Source organism: Manis pentadactyla, chromosome 1 (assembly GCF_030020395.1).
Source record: "Manis pentadactyla isolate mManPen7 chromosome 1, mManPen7.hap1, whole genome shotgun sequence".
NCBI classification, from domain to species: domain Eukaryota; kingdom Metazoa; phylum Chordata; class Mammalia; order Pholidota; family Manidae; genus Manis; species Manis pentadactyla.
In genome coordinates this window covers 237,017,838-237,037,276 of record NC_080019.1, presented here as the reverse complement: position 1 = coordinate 237,037,276, position 19,439 = coordinate 237,017,838, and the positions used below count along the sequence as shown (strand labels likewise).

Genomic DNA, 19,439 nt, shown 5'->3' with positions numbered 1-19,439 from the left:
GCTATGGCATCAGTGCCTGATTATCCTACCATTCCTATAGGTTGGGCATGTTCTTCTCTCTAGAATTACACAGACGTTCAACTAACAAATGCAGACGGAAGGACAGAAATTAGAACATCACCACTTTGCTACAATGTACACACAAAAATCAGCAGCTGAAAAGCTCATAGAACAATAAATGGAAGGATTAGACTGACACCTGAGCCCAGCGATCAACATTAACATCGCAAAAGGCACACAGCACGTGCTCCCGATGTGATGCCAGCAGAAGTGCACAGCACCACCTACGTAATACTCTGCACAAATCACGGAACTTGAAACTAATCAAGCCTCAGGAGCCAACTGACCATTTAAGGGAAAATAGGGATAGAGTACATGTTAAAATGACACCATGACGATCAAAACAAAATCCAGAACGTAGTAAATTCTATAGAACAAAATGACTCAGTTTTTTCAAAAGTGTAAGAAAAAGCTTAGTAGTAGTATCGTAGATTAAGAGCCCTGCCAGTGGGGAGGGCGCCCGGCTCCTGGGGGGGGCCGAGGCGCTGGCAGCCGGGTCCCGGCACCAGGGGAGGCCAGCGTCGTGGCGGGGCTCGCGGGCCCCGGGGGTGTGTCTGGCACGCCCCAGGACCACGGAGGGGTTCTGCCACCGACTTGGCTGGAGGGCGGCTGGCTCGCAGTGAGCGCCGGGGGAGCGCGTGCCTCCCGCGGCCGTTCCCACAGCTGCCCGCCACGCGGCGGCACCTCCCTGCGCGGCTGCGCGGCCGGCCGTGGGAACGCGGACTCCGCCCCCCGGGGATCGGCGGGCCTCTCAGGGCGCGAGGTTCGCCCCGCCCCCGGCGCGGCGCTCCGAGCATCCTCGCTCCGCCCAGGCCCGGCCGGCTGCGTGAACTCGTGTCCTGCGTTTTCACGGATGCTTCAAACTCCGCGGTGACGCGGACACCGGGCTTGGCTTGCGGGGAGGGCTCACATCCCGGCCGCTCCCGCGCCGCCCGTCCCCGGGTTGCGGCTCCCCAGCCGGAAGATTGCAACTTTGCAGAAAGAATCATCAGAAGCATCTTCCATATACAAAACGCAGTTGGAGAACTCACTGACCCCGAACGAATGACAGGCCTGTGCTGAGAGGCAGCGGTGAAAGGCTATGATCTGTGGAGACGGTACCCTCAACACCCAAGCCTGCCTTCACATGAAGAGTGTGAGCACAGAAAGGACAGAGTTGCCTTTCATTATTTTGTCAACTACTGGTGTTTTCACAGTACTTTAATGCCTGATTTCAAATTACAACAATACCAATATTTATTTTGAAAGGTAATCCTAGGTTTCCATATAGCAGATATTAGCAACTTCCAACACAATCTCTAGTAATAATTCACAGTTCTGAACCATGCTTTAGGAAAACATTTCCTGTACAAACAAACAGTTAAGTATTTTAAAAAGCACAAGTTATCTTAACATTCCAGCAATTATTATATACAACAAAGTAGAAAAGTACAGAAGCTCAGTCATTATCAGAACCCAATTCCATGCCTTTTATGGCAGGTCCATCTTCGTCTCACATCATTGCAACCCTTTAAGTAAGCCGTTGAACAGTTTAAGAACACTCACTAGTCGCATTGCTAACAATACACTCAGCAAGTAACCGTGTAAATTAAGTTAACCATCAGTAGTTGCTTTAATACACAATAAAACACCTGAGGGAAAAAAAATAGTTAAGTCTAAATTACCACAAGTAACAAACATTTAGAAACCCGACCTGACCTGTTTTCGTTCAATTGCCTTCTGAATTTTTCTTCATGCCCCGTGAAAAGAATAATTCAACTTGGAAGGGTAATGTTACAGGCAACATGTTAGAATAAGCAGTAATTCAAATTAAGATAAACTAATGAACATTTCTAGAATAAGAAAAAACAAAACATATTTAAAACCCATTTAAAGGCATCTATACAATAAATACCTCGTGATTTTCAATGAATAACCTTTTTAATAAAATGATATGTACATTAAGCTACTGGTTAAAGTGAAGATAATTTACAATTATAAGTCCTTCATTTTCTCTATGACTGAATTTCAATCCTATCCAAGGATATTTCAATCCAAGGATCACCCCAGCCTCATCATAACCTCATCTTTAAAAAATTGCCATTTTCCTCTCCCACTATCGGCATTTTGGGAAAAGACATGAGCACAAGGAGGAATGGCTGTATAACCAGAACTGTCAATCAAATAGCTTCACCCTGTCTATCAAAGAAGTGCCTCCCCTACGTTTAGGGCCTTTGTATACCTTGGCTCTGGCCAGCTCCTCCCTTGGAACGTATTCAAATAAAATTTTCACTCTGCTTCGCTATTGTCTCTGCCTTTCAATTCTTTGTTGCAGCGAGAAAAGAACTGAGGAGAACTCAACCCGTAACATACTGACTCAGAGGCATCTAACACAGATGTGAATCTGTACTCTTCCCAGCCCCCCTTGTTAGTAGACAGCCCTGCAGCCACCCAGCTGGAAACTCGGAAATTGTCTGTCATTCTCATTGCCCTCATCCACGCACCCCACTTTGGCCACTCTTTTCGTAACTCTGCCCGCTTTTCACTTCCCTCTGTCTCCCCCCAACATCACCCCTCTCTGGGAAGACTACAGAAGGGTCCTCCTCGGCGTCCCTGTTCCAGCTCTGCTCTCACGCTCTCCGAACCCTTCTCATCTCACTCCGAGAGCAGGTGGCACGCTCGTGCCTGCACGTCCCCGCCCCGCGGCGCCCGCCCCTAAGCACCGCCGGCCTCCACCCAGTTGCTCCTCGTTCCAAGCTCGCACAGACCGGTCGCATCCCCGGAAAGCCCGCCCGCCGCGGGGCCTCCACGGGGGCCCCAGGGCCCTCGCCAACCATGGGAACTAATCCTCGGGGCGCGCCCCCCACGCCCAGCCCCCGAGGAGGAGCGCGCGGCGCCGCGGCAGACGACGGGCGTTCCTCCCGGAGCCCCTTCGCCACCGCCCAGACCGGAGCGTCACTCGGCGGAGGAGAGCACGCATGTGAACCCGGCAGCGGGGCGCGGGTACCCGGCGGTGCTGGGTACGCGCTTCCCAGCAGGCCGCGCGGGCGCTTCCGTCCCCGCGTGACGCGGGACTTCCGGCGCGGAGGGGCTGGGCGGGCGCGCGGGGAGCCCAGCCCTAGCGGCGCGGGGCGGCGGCGCCATGGAGGCCGTGCCCCGCATGCCCATGATCTGGCTGGACCTGAAGGAGGCCGGTGACTTCCACTTCCAGCCGGCCGTCAAGAAGGTGAGTGCGCCCCGCGCAGGTGGGCGAGGCCGGGAGGCGCCCGCTGGCTGTTCTCGGCCTGGCCCCGCAGCCCCGCCGGGGCCTCGTCCTGACCTCTGCCGGGCCGCCCGCGGGTGTCCTCGGAGCCCCGGCTCTGCCCCCCGACCCGGGGCCGCCCCGCAGGGCTCGGTGGGCCGCCCGGGTTCGTCCTCGGGGACCCGCAGCCATTCCCGATCCGTGGACTTGGGGCCTTTCTGACGCGGGGTGCAGTTCTGTCTGGTCTCAGAACCACCCTCTCTGGGAGCCTCACTGGGCCAAACAGTGCGGTTCCATGACGTTTCCGGGAGGGTTATTCCTTTTCCTTAATGCCCGGAGACCCCTTGGCAGTCACTGTTGGGCCTTCATTTGGGCGGAGGAGACTGGCAGGTTTGGCTTTGACGTGGGCAAAGGTCTCCTGTGGCGAGATCAGTTCGGCTTTTAGAAAAAGCGGTCAGGTGTGTTGACTGGGCAATCAGGTGTCCACAGACATCTGCTGCCTTGGGAGGGGCGATCTGGTAGGACCCGGTCAGAGCAGAAGTGAAAAGGAACCACCAGGACGCTGTTCCAGGTTAAGTCCCAGATCATCTGCACGGTGCACCACTTAGCTGGGTGCTTGAGAAAAGAAATAAGGCAAAGAAAATGGGTTTGGAAGTAGTCCCACAATAAGCTATCACTCTCTCTTTACACTGCCTTGGTTTGGACACTAACAATTTGTATTTCTTTGAGCTTATCATTGAACTCTTTTGGCCTCTTCTTCCTCCTTTGTAAAACCAGGAAATTGTGTTGACTGATCTAAAATTCCAGAATTTTGTGACCTCTGACCCAGACTTTGGTTTCTTCTCCATCTGCTCTTTTTTATAAAAGTACAATTAGATTTTTCTAAAACATAACAAAACTCCTTTGTTTTCTAGTTCAGCCCTAACTCATTCAGAGTTCTCCCTGACCTACCCCAGGTTCTTTAAGCCTTGTTTGAGGGTCTACTATGTGCTTGATCTGTGTGCTTGTGATATCAAGTATTCCAGATTCTGTTTGCAGTCAGCCGCTTGCCGCTCCCTTAACAGTCTCTGTATGTTTGCTCTTCTTTGCCTTTTGTAGTGGAATTCCTCCCACCTAGAAGAGGTCTTGTCTTCACCCAGTGGGGTGGGGTGAGGCCCTTTTTTAATCTCTGTTCTGTCCGTGTTCCAGATCTACTTTAAATCAGGGTTTAATCCTTTCATCTGGATTAATCTTTCCCCTTCTCCTAATTCCTCACTTTTTTCATCCCTTTCCTAGTGAAGGTTATGTCTGCTGTGTTTTAACCCCCCTTTTCAAATGAAAATGACTTAAGAAGCATCTCTGTGCCCTGCAAAACCTAGCAGAGTTCTGCTGCATAGTTGGCACTTAGGATAATGTTTTGCAGATGTCTGAATGACCACTGAATGGGAATTCAGAGATGATGACCACAAATGGGTGGAAATCCAGGGGATAAAATCTTAGCCCAGAAACTCCTAGGATATATTTTTGTTTGAACTGAGCCTTCAGTGCTTTTTTAACTCACACCTATCCCTAAGCAGTGTCTTCCCTGGGAGCCCCAGAGCTCTGGGAGAAGAGCTGCTCATTGGCTGTTTAGCTTGAGGTGGTATCATATCTGGAAAAAGCACTTTCCCATGCATCAGTTCTTCTTTTGTTCCCTCTTTAAGATTGGGAAAGATACCATCATCGATTGTTTGATGGGTTAAAATTGTGGTATGTGTTTGCATCAACCCACTGAAAAAGCAGTAGCACCCTGTAAGCAGGCTGGGCTCCAGAATCGCTGACTCCCTCAGAGCACCCTGGAACAGAAGCCACTGCAGCCTGAGAACACTTCCTGACCTGGACTCCTCTCCCCAACCCTAGAGCCCCCACCCTGCCCTCTGCCACTGGTACCCTTGTTCTTTTCTTCCCTTGCTCTGAGCTGCAGGAAGCTTCACCAATGATTGGAGCTAAGGAGTACAGTGTGATTTAGGGTTATAGGGTAAGAATTGTTTCTTTTGAGGTCAACCTGTCAAGCCTATATGCTAAGCCCTGGTAGTATCGGCAAATAAGAGACAGTTCTTTTTTTTTTTTTTAATGGAATTCACAGCCTACTAGAGGAAATAGAAGGCGACATCAATGGGAGAGTAGAACATATGCACAGTGTACAGAACTACCAGCCTAAGGACAGGCCATTAGGGAAAGCTTGCCAAGGAGATAGGTACCAAAGGATGAATAGGAGTTTTCCAGATAAAGGATTTCTTTCTTTGTGAGAGCTAGGCTTCTGGGGAAAACAAAAACCCTTCTTAATGGTAGTATTGGTTTTTACTCCTGTTGGACATGCCTTTGATTATGGGATAATGTGAAATAAGAGCCAGGAGAACAGCAAGCAGGCTTTTAACTGCTGTGCCAAGATTTAGGTGGGAATACTTGGATCCACATATTTTTCGAGTGGGAAAATGCTGTTGGTCCTGTACCTCCAAGCCTGTGCTCTGGAACGCACGGCGCTAACTCACTGAAAAGTGCTGCTGGATGACTCCTGTGCTCCTGATCCATGAGTGAGCTGGCCCCAAGCATTAGTGTTTCCAGTTTGTTCCTCTTCTGGCCCCAAACACCTGCCCTTAACCTACACATTTGAGTTCAAGTCAAGCTCACCTGGACTGATGTGTTGGCTCCATGCCTGATTCGCTCATCGAATAGTGAGTGATTATTATGTGCCGGCCCTGAATTTAAGGGCCACATGTGATGACAAAAGCCTTTGCCGTCGTGGAGCTTGCCTTCTAGTGATGGTGACTCTCCCTTAGGGCAGATGCAGTGTGTGGTAGCCACCCTGCCAACAAAGTGGCTTCCTGACCCCTCCCCTCTTCCCAGTTGTGCTGGGTGACCTCTCTGAATCTCCACTTTCCCACCAGGTTCCTCAAGAAAACCTGCCTGATGTTCAAGGCCTGCCACCACTGTGCTTCTGCCTGCCCCTCCACCCTCCCCGCCCCAGGGTTCTCCTAGGGGAACATTCATCCTCTTTTTCCTTCCACGTGTGGTCACTGTCCTTGTTTGGGTCCTGGGACTGCTTTCCTCCTGTGCATCACCTAGGTTGACCTGTGCCTCCTCAGAGCCCCTCTAGCTGCCCCTGTCGGTTGTACTACCCTCTTCCAGAATCAGCCAGGTCTTTCTGCTCCCGTCATTCAGCAGTTTTTCCCCTTTCCAGATTTCCCATGGGGCGTCTGACTCTTGAAAACCGTATCACCCATACAGAAAGGGAAGTGAGATGACCGGAGGCTGAGAAGGGCCCTGCCAGTTTACCTGTGGTGGTGACCTGCCTTATCTACTATCACAGATTAGGAGTCACCAAGCTGACCTGCCAGAGCCCATCTGCCTACCTGTGTTTTACAGCAGAAGCTCCAGGCATGGATGACCTGGACTGTCCAATTCTTTCTTGCCTGACTTTAATCTCCTGCACCAAACTCCTATATCCATTTTACACCAGATTCTTTCCTTTACTCGGTCAGTAGTAAATACTTGAGTGTAAGTGCTGAATAAGTGTTGGTTGACTGACCTAGTTCAGTCCTAGTACCCTCCAGGAGGTGGAAGTTGAGTCATCCTCCCTGGGGTTGTTCGGACAGGCCGTGGGAAGACATGGGAGAGATGCCTCTAGTGCAGGGGTTACGGTTAGACTAGGTCTCTTCCCACCTGCGAGTGCTCGTGGCCTGGAACTTAGTGATACGTTTGCTGACACAAAGGGGCTAGAGATTTCCCTTGGTGATAAGACTCCTTTGTATGATTAAAATTAATCTTCCTTGAAATTCAATAGCAGAGCATATATTGTACTAATTAACTATCTATACGGGGACTTACTTTTCCTGTGGAACAGCCCAAGGAATGCCCAACAACGAGTCAGCCCTGCAAGTGGAGAAGAAAAAATATAATGTGTATGGTAGACAAAGGCGACACTAACACACGATGCCTTTTACTGCCTTCTCTCCTTGGTTATTGCTTTAATTAGCACCACGCCGCCCCAAGATGCTATACCGACTAAAGAGCAAAAGCTAACACCCCTACCACCTCGGAGCGGGGAGACCCACACGTAAGAAGAATGAGAGCCTGCCGGTACAAGACTAAGTGACACAACAGGAATATCCCTGCGTCAGAAGTCAGGAAAATGTTACCTGTTGTCCCCAAAATGTCTTTTACGACTTTCCCTGCCCAAACTCAGATCCATTCAGGGTTTACATATTGTATTTAGTTCTGTTTCTTTAATCTCTTCCAATCTATAATACTCTCCCCCACACACCCCTACCCTTTAATGTCATCGATTTTTCAGACACTGCATTAATTTTTGGATAAAATGTCTTATCTTCTGATTTTTGCTGCGTGTCTTTCAGTCTTGTAGAGTTTGTATGCCCACCCTCTGCACTTACTGTAAAGGCACCCATCTGCCGAGTATCCAGCATAGCTCCAGGCCCCTACTGTTCCTGATGCACTCAGTCTGGGGTGGGGTTGTCACTGGCCATGACCCTGCTGGGAGGCGCAGTCTGAGGAAGCACGTTCAGAATGTGGGAAGAGCAGCATCTGATGTTTAAGGAAGTGACATCTCAGCTGAGTCTTACTATAGAAGGCAGAGGCACTGAGATCTGAGAGCAGTAATTCCAAAGTACCATTGGCTGGTTGTCTCTGGAAGGGGTCGGGGGACAGTCCTTGAAGGCTGTTGGGAGCAGGTTGTGAGGGGCCATGAACCCTGCCGAGGAGATTAGACTTGGTCCTGGATGCTTGGGGGAACCGCTGTTGTACACTATTTGTAGATGACAGTTTTTCTCTTTAGATTACAGCTCTTCCCCATAATCTCACTACCCAGAGAAAAGCACATTTTCGTTTAATTTTTCTCCAGGGCTATGTGTGTTTCAGAAGGATTTAAATTGAGGAGTGACATCAGAGTTGTGTTAGAAAGATAATTCTGGCCACTAGGTGAGGAAGCGGTTTGAGGGAGTGGGTCTCCAGGCCAGGGGTGGCAGGGGGACAAGAGGAGAGCTCGCAGACACTCAGGACTCTCAGGAGGTAAGACCAGCCGAAGAGGGGTCAGTGTGGGAGGTCTGGGAATGTGGCTGGATGGCGCTGAGATGGACTCAGCAGTCGGCTGCCTTCTACCAGCCCCTCCCCTCCCTGTCCCTCCTGGAGCAGGTAGGAGCTGCCACACAGCCTGCTAGGTCCCCATGCTGCTAATCCCACATGTCACGGGTCCTGGGAAGGAATCCCAGGAAAGGTGGGTGGGCCACAGACATGGGGTGAGTGCACTAGTGGACAGAGAGGCCACCACTTCTCTGCCCCACAAGCCTCAGCTGGGGCCTAAAGGAACCTTGTGAGGCGGCATCAGCGCCCTTGCTGAGTGGGCGGGTCTGGACCCCTCGGATTGAGAACACAGACACCAGGCGGCAGGCACTACCACAGGGGCAGTTCCAGCTGCCTTTGTCTGGTGGTCTCAAGCGAACGGGGAGCCTTTGGTCGAGGCTGCGCTTCAGGCTGTGAGCGTGCTCGCTGTCCAAGGCAGTCGGATCTCCAGGTGGTGAGCGCCATTGTGGGCAGGCATGCCGTCCCCATGGGAGTGGCGGCCTCCCCTTTTCCCCTTCTCCCACCTGGGTCCTTCCCGTCACACTCACAGACCTTTCCTCACAGACGGGGACACTGAAGGTCGCTTACTTCTGCGGTGCCCTTTCCTAGCCAAGAAGGCGGCTTTGTGCTCCCACTCTGGTTGGTGCTTCTTGCCTGCATCTGCTGTTGGGTCAGGATTATCGTCATGACCCCAGAGCACAGCAGGGGCCAGCCCTTGAGGGAGAATTGAATTTTTGGCCTATTTTGGGATGCTCAGTAAGATCCCATTGCAGCTAGCTAAGTTCCTCCGCTTCCTGTGTCGGCAGAGCCCCCAACATGGTAGAAAGGGCTGCAGCGTGATGAGGACTGGACATGGAGGGTCACCCAGCCTTATTTTCCACTTTGCTCAAAAGAGGAGGCTCCCATGGCCGGCACCTTGGTATTGCCCCGTCATTGAGGTAGTTCAGGAGATAAGCTGGTGGTTGTGGTCTGGACTTGGTCCCGAGCCCCATGACTGCCAAGGGGTTGGAGAGCAGGAGTGGGAGTAGGAGCGCCTTCTCTATCCTGGGTTTACGTTCTTCCCTCTCTCTGTAGTTTGTCCTGAAGAATTACGGAGAGAACCCCGAAGCCTACAATGAGGAAATGAAGAAGCTGGAGTTGCTTAGACAGGTAGGAGGGTGGTATATTTTATGTAGGTGTGAACAGGATTGCTTTGATAGAGAGGGAAAGAAACCAACTGGGACTGTGACGTATTTTAATTCAGTATTTTTTTCCTCTGCAAAAGCAGCAAAATTAATGATTGGACAATTTGAAAATTAAAACCCAAAAAGGAAAAACCAATTTAAAAATGTTTTTCACAATTTCTATGTATATATTTTAAAGTGTTACTTGTATATACTATAGCACAGTAGGATCGTCTACCAATGTGCGGTGTACATAGCCTGTCCTTTCCCTAAACATCTCATGGGTACGTTTCCCTATCAGTGACCAGTAGCATGTTTAATGGCCTGCGGTGATTGTTGCAGTGCCTTCTCTTGAAGAAATTGGCTCAGTTTTTTGCCGTTGTAAATCTGACCATGTCTGCATACTCAGGCATTTATAGGATTGTTTCTGTAGGAGTTAATGGATAACCAGACGTACTTGTTTCAAGCTACAAACCCCAGCAGGTGTGCGCGTGCTCCTGCAGTTATTTTTCAATTCTGGCAGTCTAATAGGTGAAAAAGGATTTCATTTTCAGTTTCTTGGTTAATGATAAGTTTTCACAGTTGCGGATGTGTTTTGTTGTAAGTCTTTTAGGAATTGTCTGTCAGTGCCCTTGTCCATTTTTTTTTACTGGGGTGTTAAACCTTTTTTCTTAACTAATTTATAAGACTTGGTCTCACATTAATGATGTTGCCCCTTTGTTTTATATGATGCAAATATTCTTCTCAGTTTATTTTCCTTTATAGAGTTTTTTTAATGCAGACTCTTCATATTTTACATACAAACATGTATGTATAACCAGGTCCATCTCCTGTCCCTTTACCTGTCTGCCTTTGATGACGCACTTAGAAAAACGCTGTCACCCAAATCAGCTGTAAACAGCCACTGTTGTTCTTCCTCCAGGACTTGTATGGTTCCAGTCTTTACCTAAATCAAGATTTAGGTATATGATTTGTGAGGGAGGCCTGCACTTCACTTCTACTGCTTATGCTGAATTCTTATGTATAATTTAGGTCTATTTAGAATTTCCTGCTCTATTCCACCATCTCCTCTGACAGGCCCATGATATTTTAAGTATTGAATCTATTATCTATTTTAATAATACTTGATAATAACTTTTCTTTTTCAATTTTTACGTGGCTTCTGATTTTTTCTTGACCTGTATGTCTAGTTGGATGTCACCATCTGTATGATTTTCCATAAGTGAAATCATACCTCTCATCTGTTACACATTTCTTTTTGCCTGATAAGGTTAAGATTTAATAAACAGATATCCTTCTCTTCAGTTTTGTGGCTGTAAGCATATTCTCTGCTTAAACAGTCTCCTGTAATGGAACTCTTGGTGATGTCCAGTATTTGACCCTGTGAAGATCACTGTGACAGTATCCTTGTGTGCTCTTCTAAGCATTCACTTTTCTGGATATCTCTTTCTGTATTTTTTTACATGTAGAATTTTCTAATGGTTGTTGTAAAAGTCCCTTCTGAAAGGAGGGGCTGATTGTCTGCCAGACCTGGCTGGTGGAATGGTTGGTGAATGATGACAGGTGCAGCTGTGGGTGCTATGGATCCCTGGAGTGTGCAGCCTTCCAGCACTGATGCGTATCTCCTGTGCATTTGTGGGCATCTCCTACAATCCTGCCTCTCCCGTTCCCCACCCCCCAGAATGCGGTCCGTGTCCCACGGGACTTTGAGGGCTGCAGTGTCCTCCGGAAGTACCTGGGCCAGCTTCACTATCTGCAGAGTCGGGTCCCCATGGGCTCAGGCCAGGAGGCTGCTGTTCCTGTCACCTGGTGAGCTGGCAGGGCTGGGCTCGGGGCCTGGGACAGCCCTGGGGGGTCTGGGTGGCAGGGATGCCACTTCCCTCCGCTTTCTACTTGCTGCAAAGGACGGGGAGCAGCTGGGTGTGGTGTGGTGTACCCAGGCCTCCTTCCCTCCAGCCCAGTACTGGGTGGCTGGGCCCTGGCCAGCTCTTCCCTAAATATGACTGGGTGGCATTTCTACAGGACTGAGATCTTCTCAGGCAAGTCTGTGGCCCATGAGGACATCAAGTATGAGCAGGCCTGCATTCTCTACAACCTCGGTGAGCTGCGTGGGCATTCTCCATGGTCCCATCCACCAGGCTTGCCAACCCAGGTCTCAGCTCCCAGTCACAAAGGCAGCAGGTTGAGGAAGACCTGGATTCTGCCCCCTCCACTACCTTCCTCACTGCTCTGACAGATGCCTCTTTTCTGGGCTGTGGGGAGAGACGGACTCTCCTATTTTGACAGACAGCCCCTGACTCCCTCTGTAGCTCGGGCTGCTCAGCCCAGCTCCAGGCGGGAGCCAGAAGAGCCCAAGAACTGCTGTGTAGGAGCCCCCGAGGCTTCATGGCCAACTTAGGCCTGGCTGTGGACAGAAGGCCCTCCCTCCTCCACCCGGCCTGGTGCAGAGCAGGAGACTCAGGGTTGGCTGCACTTCTGAGTTTCCCCATTTGTTCCAGCTTTGGTGTCCTTGCACCAACTTCCCCAGTTCCCATATCCCCGATTTCCTGATCACAGTGACACTGCCCAACCCCCTCCCCATGGCCTTGCCCTTGACCATGGTGTGGGCGGCCTGGGAGCAGTGCCTGGCGAGTCCTGACACTGAGCCCTCTGCCTCCTCAGGGGCACTGCACTCTATGCTGGGGGCCGTGGATAAGCGGGTGTCCGAGGAGGTGAGGAGTTGCGGCACGGCGGGGGAGGCACCGAGTGTGCACAGCCCCATGGGAGGACACCAGCATCTGTACGGCTCTGCCTCCGGCCATCCTTGCCCTCTTCCCTCCCAGGGCATGAAGGTCTCCTGTACCCACTTCCAGTGTGCAGCGGGCGCCTTCGCCTACCTGCGCGAGCACTTCCCTCACGCCTACAGCGTTGACATGAGCCGCCAAATCCTCACGCTCAATGTCAACCTCATGCTGGTGAGGCGGTGCCCCTCTGGGCAGGGTGACTCCACTCCCGGGGGCGGGGTGCTGGTCGGGCTGGATCCTGGACCTGGTCCGAGCAGCTGGCAGTGACGGATAAGCACGGCCTTGGCTTTGGTCTTTGGTGCTCCGCGGAAGTCAGGAGCAGGGCTGTGCCTGCCGGAGTGGGGGCACTGGCGGAGGTCCGGCAGCGGGGGGTCCTCGGGGTCGGCCCACCACAAGGGCCGGCCTCGGGCGAGTGCACCTGCTTTGCTGTCCCAGGGCCAGGCTCAGGAGTGCCTTCTGGAGAAGTCCATGCTGGACAACAGGAAGAGCTTCCTGGTGGCCCGCATCAGCGCACAGGTGAGGACGGGGGGGACAGCAGGCCTCTGCACCCCTGACCCCACGCTGACAGCCCATCCTGGCTCCCAGGTGGTGGACTACTACAAGGAGGCGTGCCGCGCCCTGGAGAACCCCGACACCGCCTCGCTGCTGGGCCGGATCCAGAAGGACTGGAAGAAGCTTGTGCAGATGAAAATCTACTACTTCGCAGCCGTGGCTCATGTGAGGGTGCCGTGGCCACGGGCTGGGCTGCACGGCCCCCGCTCAGATCAGTGATGTCTCTTCTTTCTTGGCAGCTGCACATGGGGAAGCAGGCCGAGGAGCAGCAGAAATTTGGAGAGCGGGTGAGTGAGCTGGGCAGGGAATGGCTCCGGCCTTGTTGGTGGGGCCCCCGTCACCACACAGGAGGGCGGCTTTGCCCCATCTCTGACCTCATGTTCCTGCCCCCCAGCTGCAACCCTGTGCTCTTCTGTGCTGTCCCACCTGCGCCGCCCTCAGCACTAGGGGGTGAGGCGGTGGAAGCCGTGCTTGGAGCAGGGCTCGGTGCTAACCTTGGGGCTGGGGGCTGGGTGCCAGGTACCGCCTCAGCTTGTTGACTTCTCATGGTTGCCTGATGGCCAGGCTGCACCAGGTGGGAGGTAGGAGAGTAGGGTCCTCGCAGGGAAGGACGGACCAGGCTTTGCCCCACAGGTCACATACTTCCAGAGCGCCCTGGACCAGCTCAATGAAGCCATCAAGTTGGCCAAGGTAAAGCTGAGGAAGAGCCTGGCTGTGAATACAGGGAGCGAGCCTGGTAGGGCCCAGGGGTGACCTGGCCCTGGCCTGGGTCAGGGCAAAGCTCCCCAACCCTGTCCCTACCCCACAGGGCCAGCCTGACACCGTGCAAGATGCACTGCGCTTCACTATGGATGTCATTGGGGGAAAGTGAGTCTGTGGGGCTGGGGTGGCCCACATAGGAGGCTAGGTCCTGGATCCCCACTGACCACCCAAGTCCCCATTGCCCCATCCCGACCCCCAGGTACAATTCTGCCAAGAAGGACAACGATTTCATCTACCATGAGGCCATCCCAGCTCTGGACACCCTCCAGCCTGTAAAAGGTCTGAAGCAGAGGGGAAGGGCAGCAAGTGTTGCGATAGGGGATGAAGGTGGGGCCATGGACAGAGGCATACTTGAGGTTTGTGGGGGCATGGGTTTCCCCAACTCTTCCCCTCCCAGGCGCCCCCTTGGTGAAGCCCTTACCAGTAAACCCCACGGACCCAGCTGTTACGGGCCCTGACATCTTCGCCAAACTGGTACCCATGGCTGCGCATGAAGCCTCGTCGCTGTACAGGTGGGTGGTAGGGGCCAGCTCCAGTCCAGGTCAGGTGGGCTTCGTGGGTCTTGGGACACAGGCTTCCCACAACCACTGTGTCCCTTCTGTGCAGTGAGGAGAAGGCCAAGCTGCTTCGGGAGGTGATGGCCAAGATTGAGGACAAGAACGAGGTTCTGGAGTGAGTACAGGGCAGGGGTGCCGCACGTGGGGGCAGGGGGCTGTCCTCTCCTCCAGGTCTTCCAGCTCTGCCCTCCTGCCCAGGCTGTGGGTGCCAGAGCTGCAAAGCAAAAGGCTCATGTCTTGGGGGGAAGAAGACCCTGCTGCTCCTTTGCTTCCAGCAGCGTCCTGGGCATAGTCACAGGGCCAGACCTTGCTTCAGTGCTGGGGGTCTTGCCCTGCTGGACTCCCTTTACATGTTGAGAGGTTGGGTCACCATTCAGCAGCCACTTGCCCTTGTTGGCCCCCCACAGCCAGTTCATGGATTCTATGCAGCTGGACCCCGATACAGTGGACAACCTGGATGTGTACGGCCACATCCCACCCCAGCTCATGGAGAAGTGTGCTGCTCTCAGCGTCCGGCCAGACACCGTGCGGAACCTCGTCCAGTCCATGCAAGGTGAGTGAGGCAGGAATGCGGAAGCCCTCACTCTCGGCCGCTCCGTGTTGCCTGCGTTGCTCTGTGAGTGGTGGGCAGTTCTGCTGGGCGGCAGGCCCAAGTGGGCACCCGGTCTGCCTGCCTCAGGAGCTGCTCCCCGTCCCCAAACACCCTCAGTGCTGTCAGGCGTGTTCACGGACGTGGAGGCCTCCCTGAAGGACATCAGGGCTCTGCTGGAGGAGGACGAGCTGCTGGACCAGAAGTTGCAGGAGGTGGTGGGCCCAGCGGGGGCTGGGCTGGCTGTCTCCAAGGCTGAGCTGGCAGAAGTGAGGCGAGAATGGGCCAAGTACATGGAAGCCCATGAGAAGGCTTCCTTCACCAACAGTGAGCTGCACCGTGCCATGAACCTGCACGTTGGCAACCTGCGCCTGCTCAGTGGCCCGCTGGACCAGGTCCGGGCTGCCCTGCCCACACCAGCCCTCAGCCCAGGTAAGCCTCACCGTCCCATCCCTCGGGACAAGCGGTGCCAGGCTTTCTTGGCCAGGCCTCACAACCCACGCTGCTTCCAGAGGACAAGGCTGTGCTACAGAACCTGAAGCACATCCTGGCCAAGGTGCAGGAGATGAGGGACCAGCGGGTATCCCTGGAGCAGCAGCTGCGTGAGCTCATCCAGAAGGATGATATCACCGCCTCTCTGGTGACTACGGACCACACGGAGATGAAGGTGCGTAGGCCAGCATGCGGGTAGGGACTCGGGCTCCCCGCTGCAGTGGTTCGGCCCTGAGTGTCCCTCCACACTCGCTGCAGAGGCTGTTCGAGGACCAGCTGAAGAAGTATGACCAGCTGAGGGTGTACCTGGACCAGAACCTGGCTGCCCAGGACAATGTCCTCCGGGCCCTGACGGAGGCCAACGTGCAGTATGCGGCCGTGCGGCGGGTACTCAGCGACCTGGACCACAAGTCAGTTTCTGGCCCTGTGCTCGTGCGGAGCCGCTCTGGAGCTTGGAGCCACCCCCTCACCTCCTCATGCCTGCTAGGTGGAACTCCACGCTACAGACCCTGGTGGCCTCATATGAAGCCTATGAGGATCTGATGAAGAAGTCCCAGGAGGGCAAGGACTTCTATGCAGACCTAGAAAGCAAGGTGGCCGCGCTCCTGGAACGGGCACAGACCGCCTGCCAGGCTCGTGAGGCTGCCCGCCAGCAGCTCCTGGACAGGTGGGTGTGGCTAGGCCCCTGCCAGGCTGGGCTGGAGGGGCGCACTGGCTCCACCTCTTCCTTACCTTATCCTACAGGGAGCTGAAGAAGAAGCCACCCCCACGGCCCACAGCCCCAAAGCCGCTGCTGCCCCGCAGGGAGGAGGGTGAGGCCGTGGAGGCAGACCTGCCCGAGGAGCTGCGCAGCTTGCCCCCCGACCCCTTCCTGGCAACTGCTGCTCCTGTCCACTTTCCTCCCAGTGCCTTCCCCACCCCTACACCCCACTATCTGTCAGGCCCACACCCTGGTACCTACTCTGGCCCCAGCCCAATGTTGCAGTCCAGGGCCCCCCAGGCCCCAGGGCACCCTCCCATGGCCATGGCCCCTGGCCATGCCCTCTACTCAGCCCCTGCCTACACACCAGAGCTGGGCCTTGCGCCTCGGTCCTCCCCTCAGCACAGGGCGGGGAGCGGTGCCTATCAGGGGGCAGGGCCACCTCCACCGGTTGTAGGTCTGCCCTCAGCGCCACCATCCCAGTTCTCAGGCCCCGAGTTAGTCCTGGGGGTCCGGCCTGCAACCACCACGGTAGATAGTGTCCAGGCCCCCATCTCCAGCCTCCCAGCACCACGGCCACACCTCAGCCCTGCTCCTCCCCAGCCCTGCTTCCCAGGGCCACAGCCCTATGTCTACCCTGTAGGGACCAAGCAGCCTGTTCCAGCACCCCCCCAGCAGTTCTGTCCTGGGATCCCCCCAGGTTTTCCAGCCCCGGGGATTGGCCCCCCAAACCCCCTGCCCCCACAGCAGCCCCTTCCACTCCAGCATCCACACCTCTTTCCACCCCAGGCTCCAGGACTGGCCCCTACCCAGCCCCCCTACTCCTTTGCCCCTCAGCCTGGTGTTCTGGGGCAGCCACCACCCACACTGCACACCCAGCTCTACTCAGGCCCCTCTCAGGACCCTCTGCCGCCCAACTCAGGGGCTCTGCCTTTCCCCAGCCCTGGGCCCCGTCAGCCTCCCCATCCCACCCTGACATATGGTCCTGCACCTGCCCCCAGGCCTCTGGGCCCCCAGGCAGCCCCTCTCTCCATCCGAGGCCCTCCTCCCACTGGCCAGTCCACCCCCAGTCCACGCCTGGTGCCTTCGCCTGCACCCTCTCCGGGGCCTGGCCCGGCACCTCGGCCCCCTGCAGCAGAGCCACCCCCATGTCTGCGCCGAGGTGCCACGGCGGCAGACCTCCTGTCCTCCAGCCCTGAGAGCCAGCATGGTGGTGTGCAGCCTCCTGGTGGGGGGCAGCCCCTGCTGCAGCCCACTAAGGCGGATGCGGCTGAGGGACGGCGCCCACAGGCCCTGCGGCTCATCGAGCAGGACCCCTATGAGCGCCCTGAGCGGCTGCAGCAGCTGCAGCAGGAGCTGGAGGCCTTTCGGGGCCAGCTGGGAGACCCAGGGGCTCTGGACGCAGTCTGGCGGGAGCTGCAGGACGCACAGGAGCACGATGCCCGTGGCCGGTCCATCGCCATCGCGCGCTGCTACTCACTGAAGAACCGGCGTCAGGATGCCATGCCCTATGACAGTAACCGTGTGGTCTTGCGCTCGGGCAAGGATGACTACATCAACGCCAGCCTCGTGGAGGGGCTCTCGCCGTACTGCCCCCCATTGGTGGCCACCCAGGCACCTCTGCCTGGCACAGCTGCTGATTTTTGGCTCATGGTGCACGAGCAGAAAGTGTCGGTCATTGTCATGCTGGTGTCTGAGGCCGAGGTGGAGAAGGTAAGGGAGAGGCTGGGTGGGAGACCAGGGGACACTGCAAACCCAGCCCTAAGTGCCCTGTTTCCTCCTCAGCAAAAGGTGGCACGCTACTACCCAACTGAGAGGGGCCAGCCTGTGGTGCACGGTGCCCTGAGCCTGGCCCTGAGCAGCGTCCGCACTACTGAGACCCACGTGGAGCGTGTGCTGAGCCTGCAGTTCCGTGACCAGAGCCTCAAGCGCTCTGTGGTGCACCTGCACTTCCCCACGTGGCCCGAGTTGTATGTCGGCTGCCCTTCCTAGGGGAGGGGAGGCGTGGGTGTGGGGGCTGGTGGGGGACTCGGTCAGGCCTCACTCCTTGACAACCCTGCCCCTGCAGAGGCCTGCCCGACAGCCCCAGCGGCCTGCTGTGCTTCATCCGGGAGGTGCACACGCACTACCTGCACCAGCGGCCCCTGCACACGCCGATCATCGTGCACTGCAGGTGAGGTGCCTGGCAGCTGCCTGGGGGCTCCTCCTGGCGGGCCCTCACCTCATGCCCTGTTCCCGCCACAGCTCCGGGGTGGGCCGCACAGGAGCCTTTGCACTGCTCTACGCGGCTGTGCAGGAGGTGGAGGCTGGAAGCGGGATCCCAGAGCTGCCACGGCTGGTGCGGCGCATGCGGCAGCAGAGGAAGCACATGCTGCAGGAGAAGGTGAGGCTCTGGGCAGATGGGCAGGGGGCCGCAGGGTGAGGGCTGCCCTCTGACTGGGCCTTGTGCCCTCTGCAGTTGCACCTCCGGTTCTGCCAGGAGGCAGTGGTGAAACATGTGGAGCAGGTCTTGCAGCGCCATGGCGTGCCCCCCCCGGGCAAACCCTCTGCTGGCACAGGCCTCGGCCAGAAGGTGAGGTGGGGCCAGGGCAGCTGGGTGGATGCGACTCATGGGCCCCCACGGTCACCTGCTCTGTCTTCTCAGCATCACCTTCCTCAGGACTCCCAGGACCTGGTCCTTGGTGGGGACGTGCCCATCAGCTCCATTCAGGCCACGATTGCCAAGCTCAGCATCCGCCCTCCTGGGGGACTAGAGTCCCCAGCTGGCAGCCTGCCTGGCCCAGCAGAGCCCGTGGCCCTGCTGCCCAGCCTCCCAGAGGCCACCCAGCCTCCCTCCTCCCCGCCCCCCCTTGCTCCACCCCTGCCTGAGGCCCCACAGCCTGAGGAGGAGCCACCAGCACCTGAGGTCCCCAGCCTGGGCGCCCCTTCGTCCTCTCTGGAGCTGCTGGCCTCCCTCACTCCCGAGGCCTTTTCCCTGGACAGCTCCTTGCGGGGGAAGCAGCGTATGAGCAAGCACAACTTTCTGCAGGCCCACAATGGGCAGGGTCTGCGGGCTGCCAGGCCTGCTGATGACCCTCTCAGCCTCCTGGACCCTCTCTGGACACTGAACAAGACCTGAGCAGGCTCTGCCTGCCTGTTCCTCACACTACACCACCATCGCCCAGGCCTGGCAGGGTCTCTGGAGAGACGGGCCGGGCCTTTACTCCCATTCCTGCTGCCTTTTTAGCCCTGCCTGGCCCAGCCTGCACACCGGTGGGGTGGGGATGCACCGTAGGCCTTGTGTCAGGTTTTCCTTTGTGGGGCCTCATGTTTTCCACCTCTTCACTGGTGAAGTAATAAACCAACCTGTTCCATAGCCTGTGTCTGTCAGTCACTGCTGCCTCAGGGGTTTGGGGAGGCCCGAGTCTTAAGCGACGTGCCTCTGGGAGCATGGAGTGGGGCTGGCCTCACAGAAGCAGACCCTGGGC

General features: G+C 55.7%; 1 protein-coding gene across 3 annotated transcripts; it reads left to right on the top strand.

The window, feature by feature from the left end:
• Positions 1 to 3,049: 3,049 nt before the first annotated feature.
• Positions 3,050 to 19,327, top strand: PTPN23 (protein tyrosine phosphatase non-receptor type 23). 3 transcript variants are annotated; one of them, XM_036878233.2, is made up of 25 exons: positions 3,050 to 3,265; positions 9,449 to 9,523; positions 11,219 to 11,346; positions 11,560 to 11,636; positions 12,199 to 12,248; positions 12,360 to 12,491; positions 12,756 to 12,836; positions 12,906 to 13,037; positions 13,112 to 13,159; positions 13,506 to 13,562; positions 13,681 to 13,739; positions 13,834 to 13,913; positions 14,032 to 14,146; positions 14,241 to 14,306; positions 14,599 to 14,744; positions 14,901 to 15,212; positions 15,293 to 15,447; positions 15,531 to 15,682; positions 15,760 to 15,939; positions 16,017 to 17,685; positions 17,758 to 17,942; positions 18,041 to 18,145; positions 18,217 to 18,355; positions 18,431 to 18,544; positions 18,632 to 19,327. In XM_036878233.2, the coding sequence occupies exons 1-25, from the start codon at positions 3,182 to 3,184 to the stop codon at positions 19,088 to 19,090; spliced, it is 4,800 nt and encodes a 1,599-aa protein (XP_036734128.2). In that variant the 5' UTR covers positions 3,050 to 3,181; the 3' UTR covers positions 19,091 to 19,327. The 3 variants fall into 3 exon arrangements, with proteins under 3 accessions (XP_036734128.2, XP_036734125.2, XP_036734126.2); XM_036878231.2 differs by having other exon boundaries at positions 3,058 to 3,265; positions 18,617 to 19,327; XM_036878230.2 differs by having other exon boundaries at positions 18,431 to 19,327.
• The last annotated feature ends 112 nt before the right edge of the window (positions 19,328 to 19,439 follow it).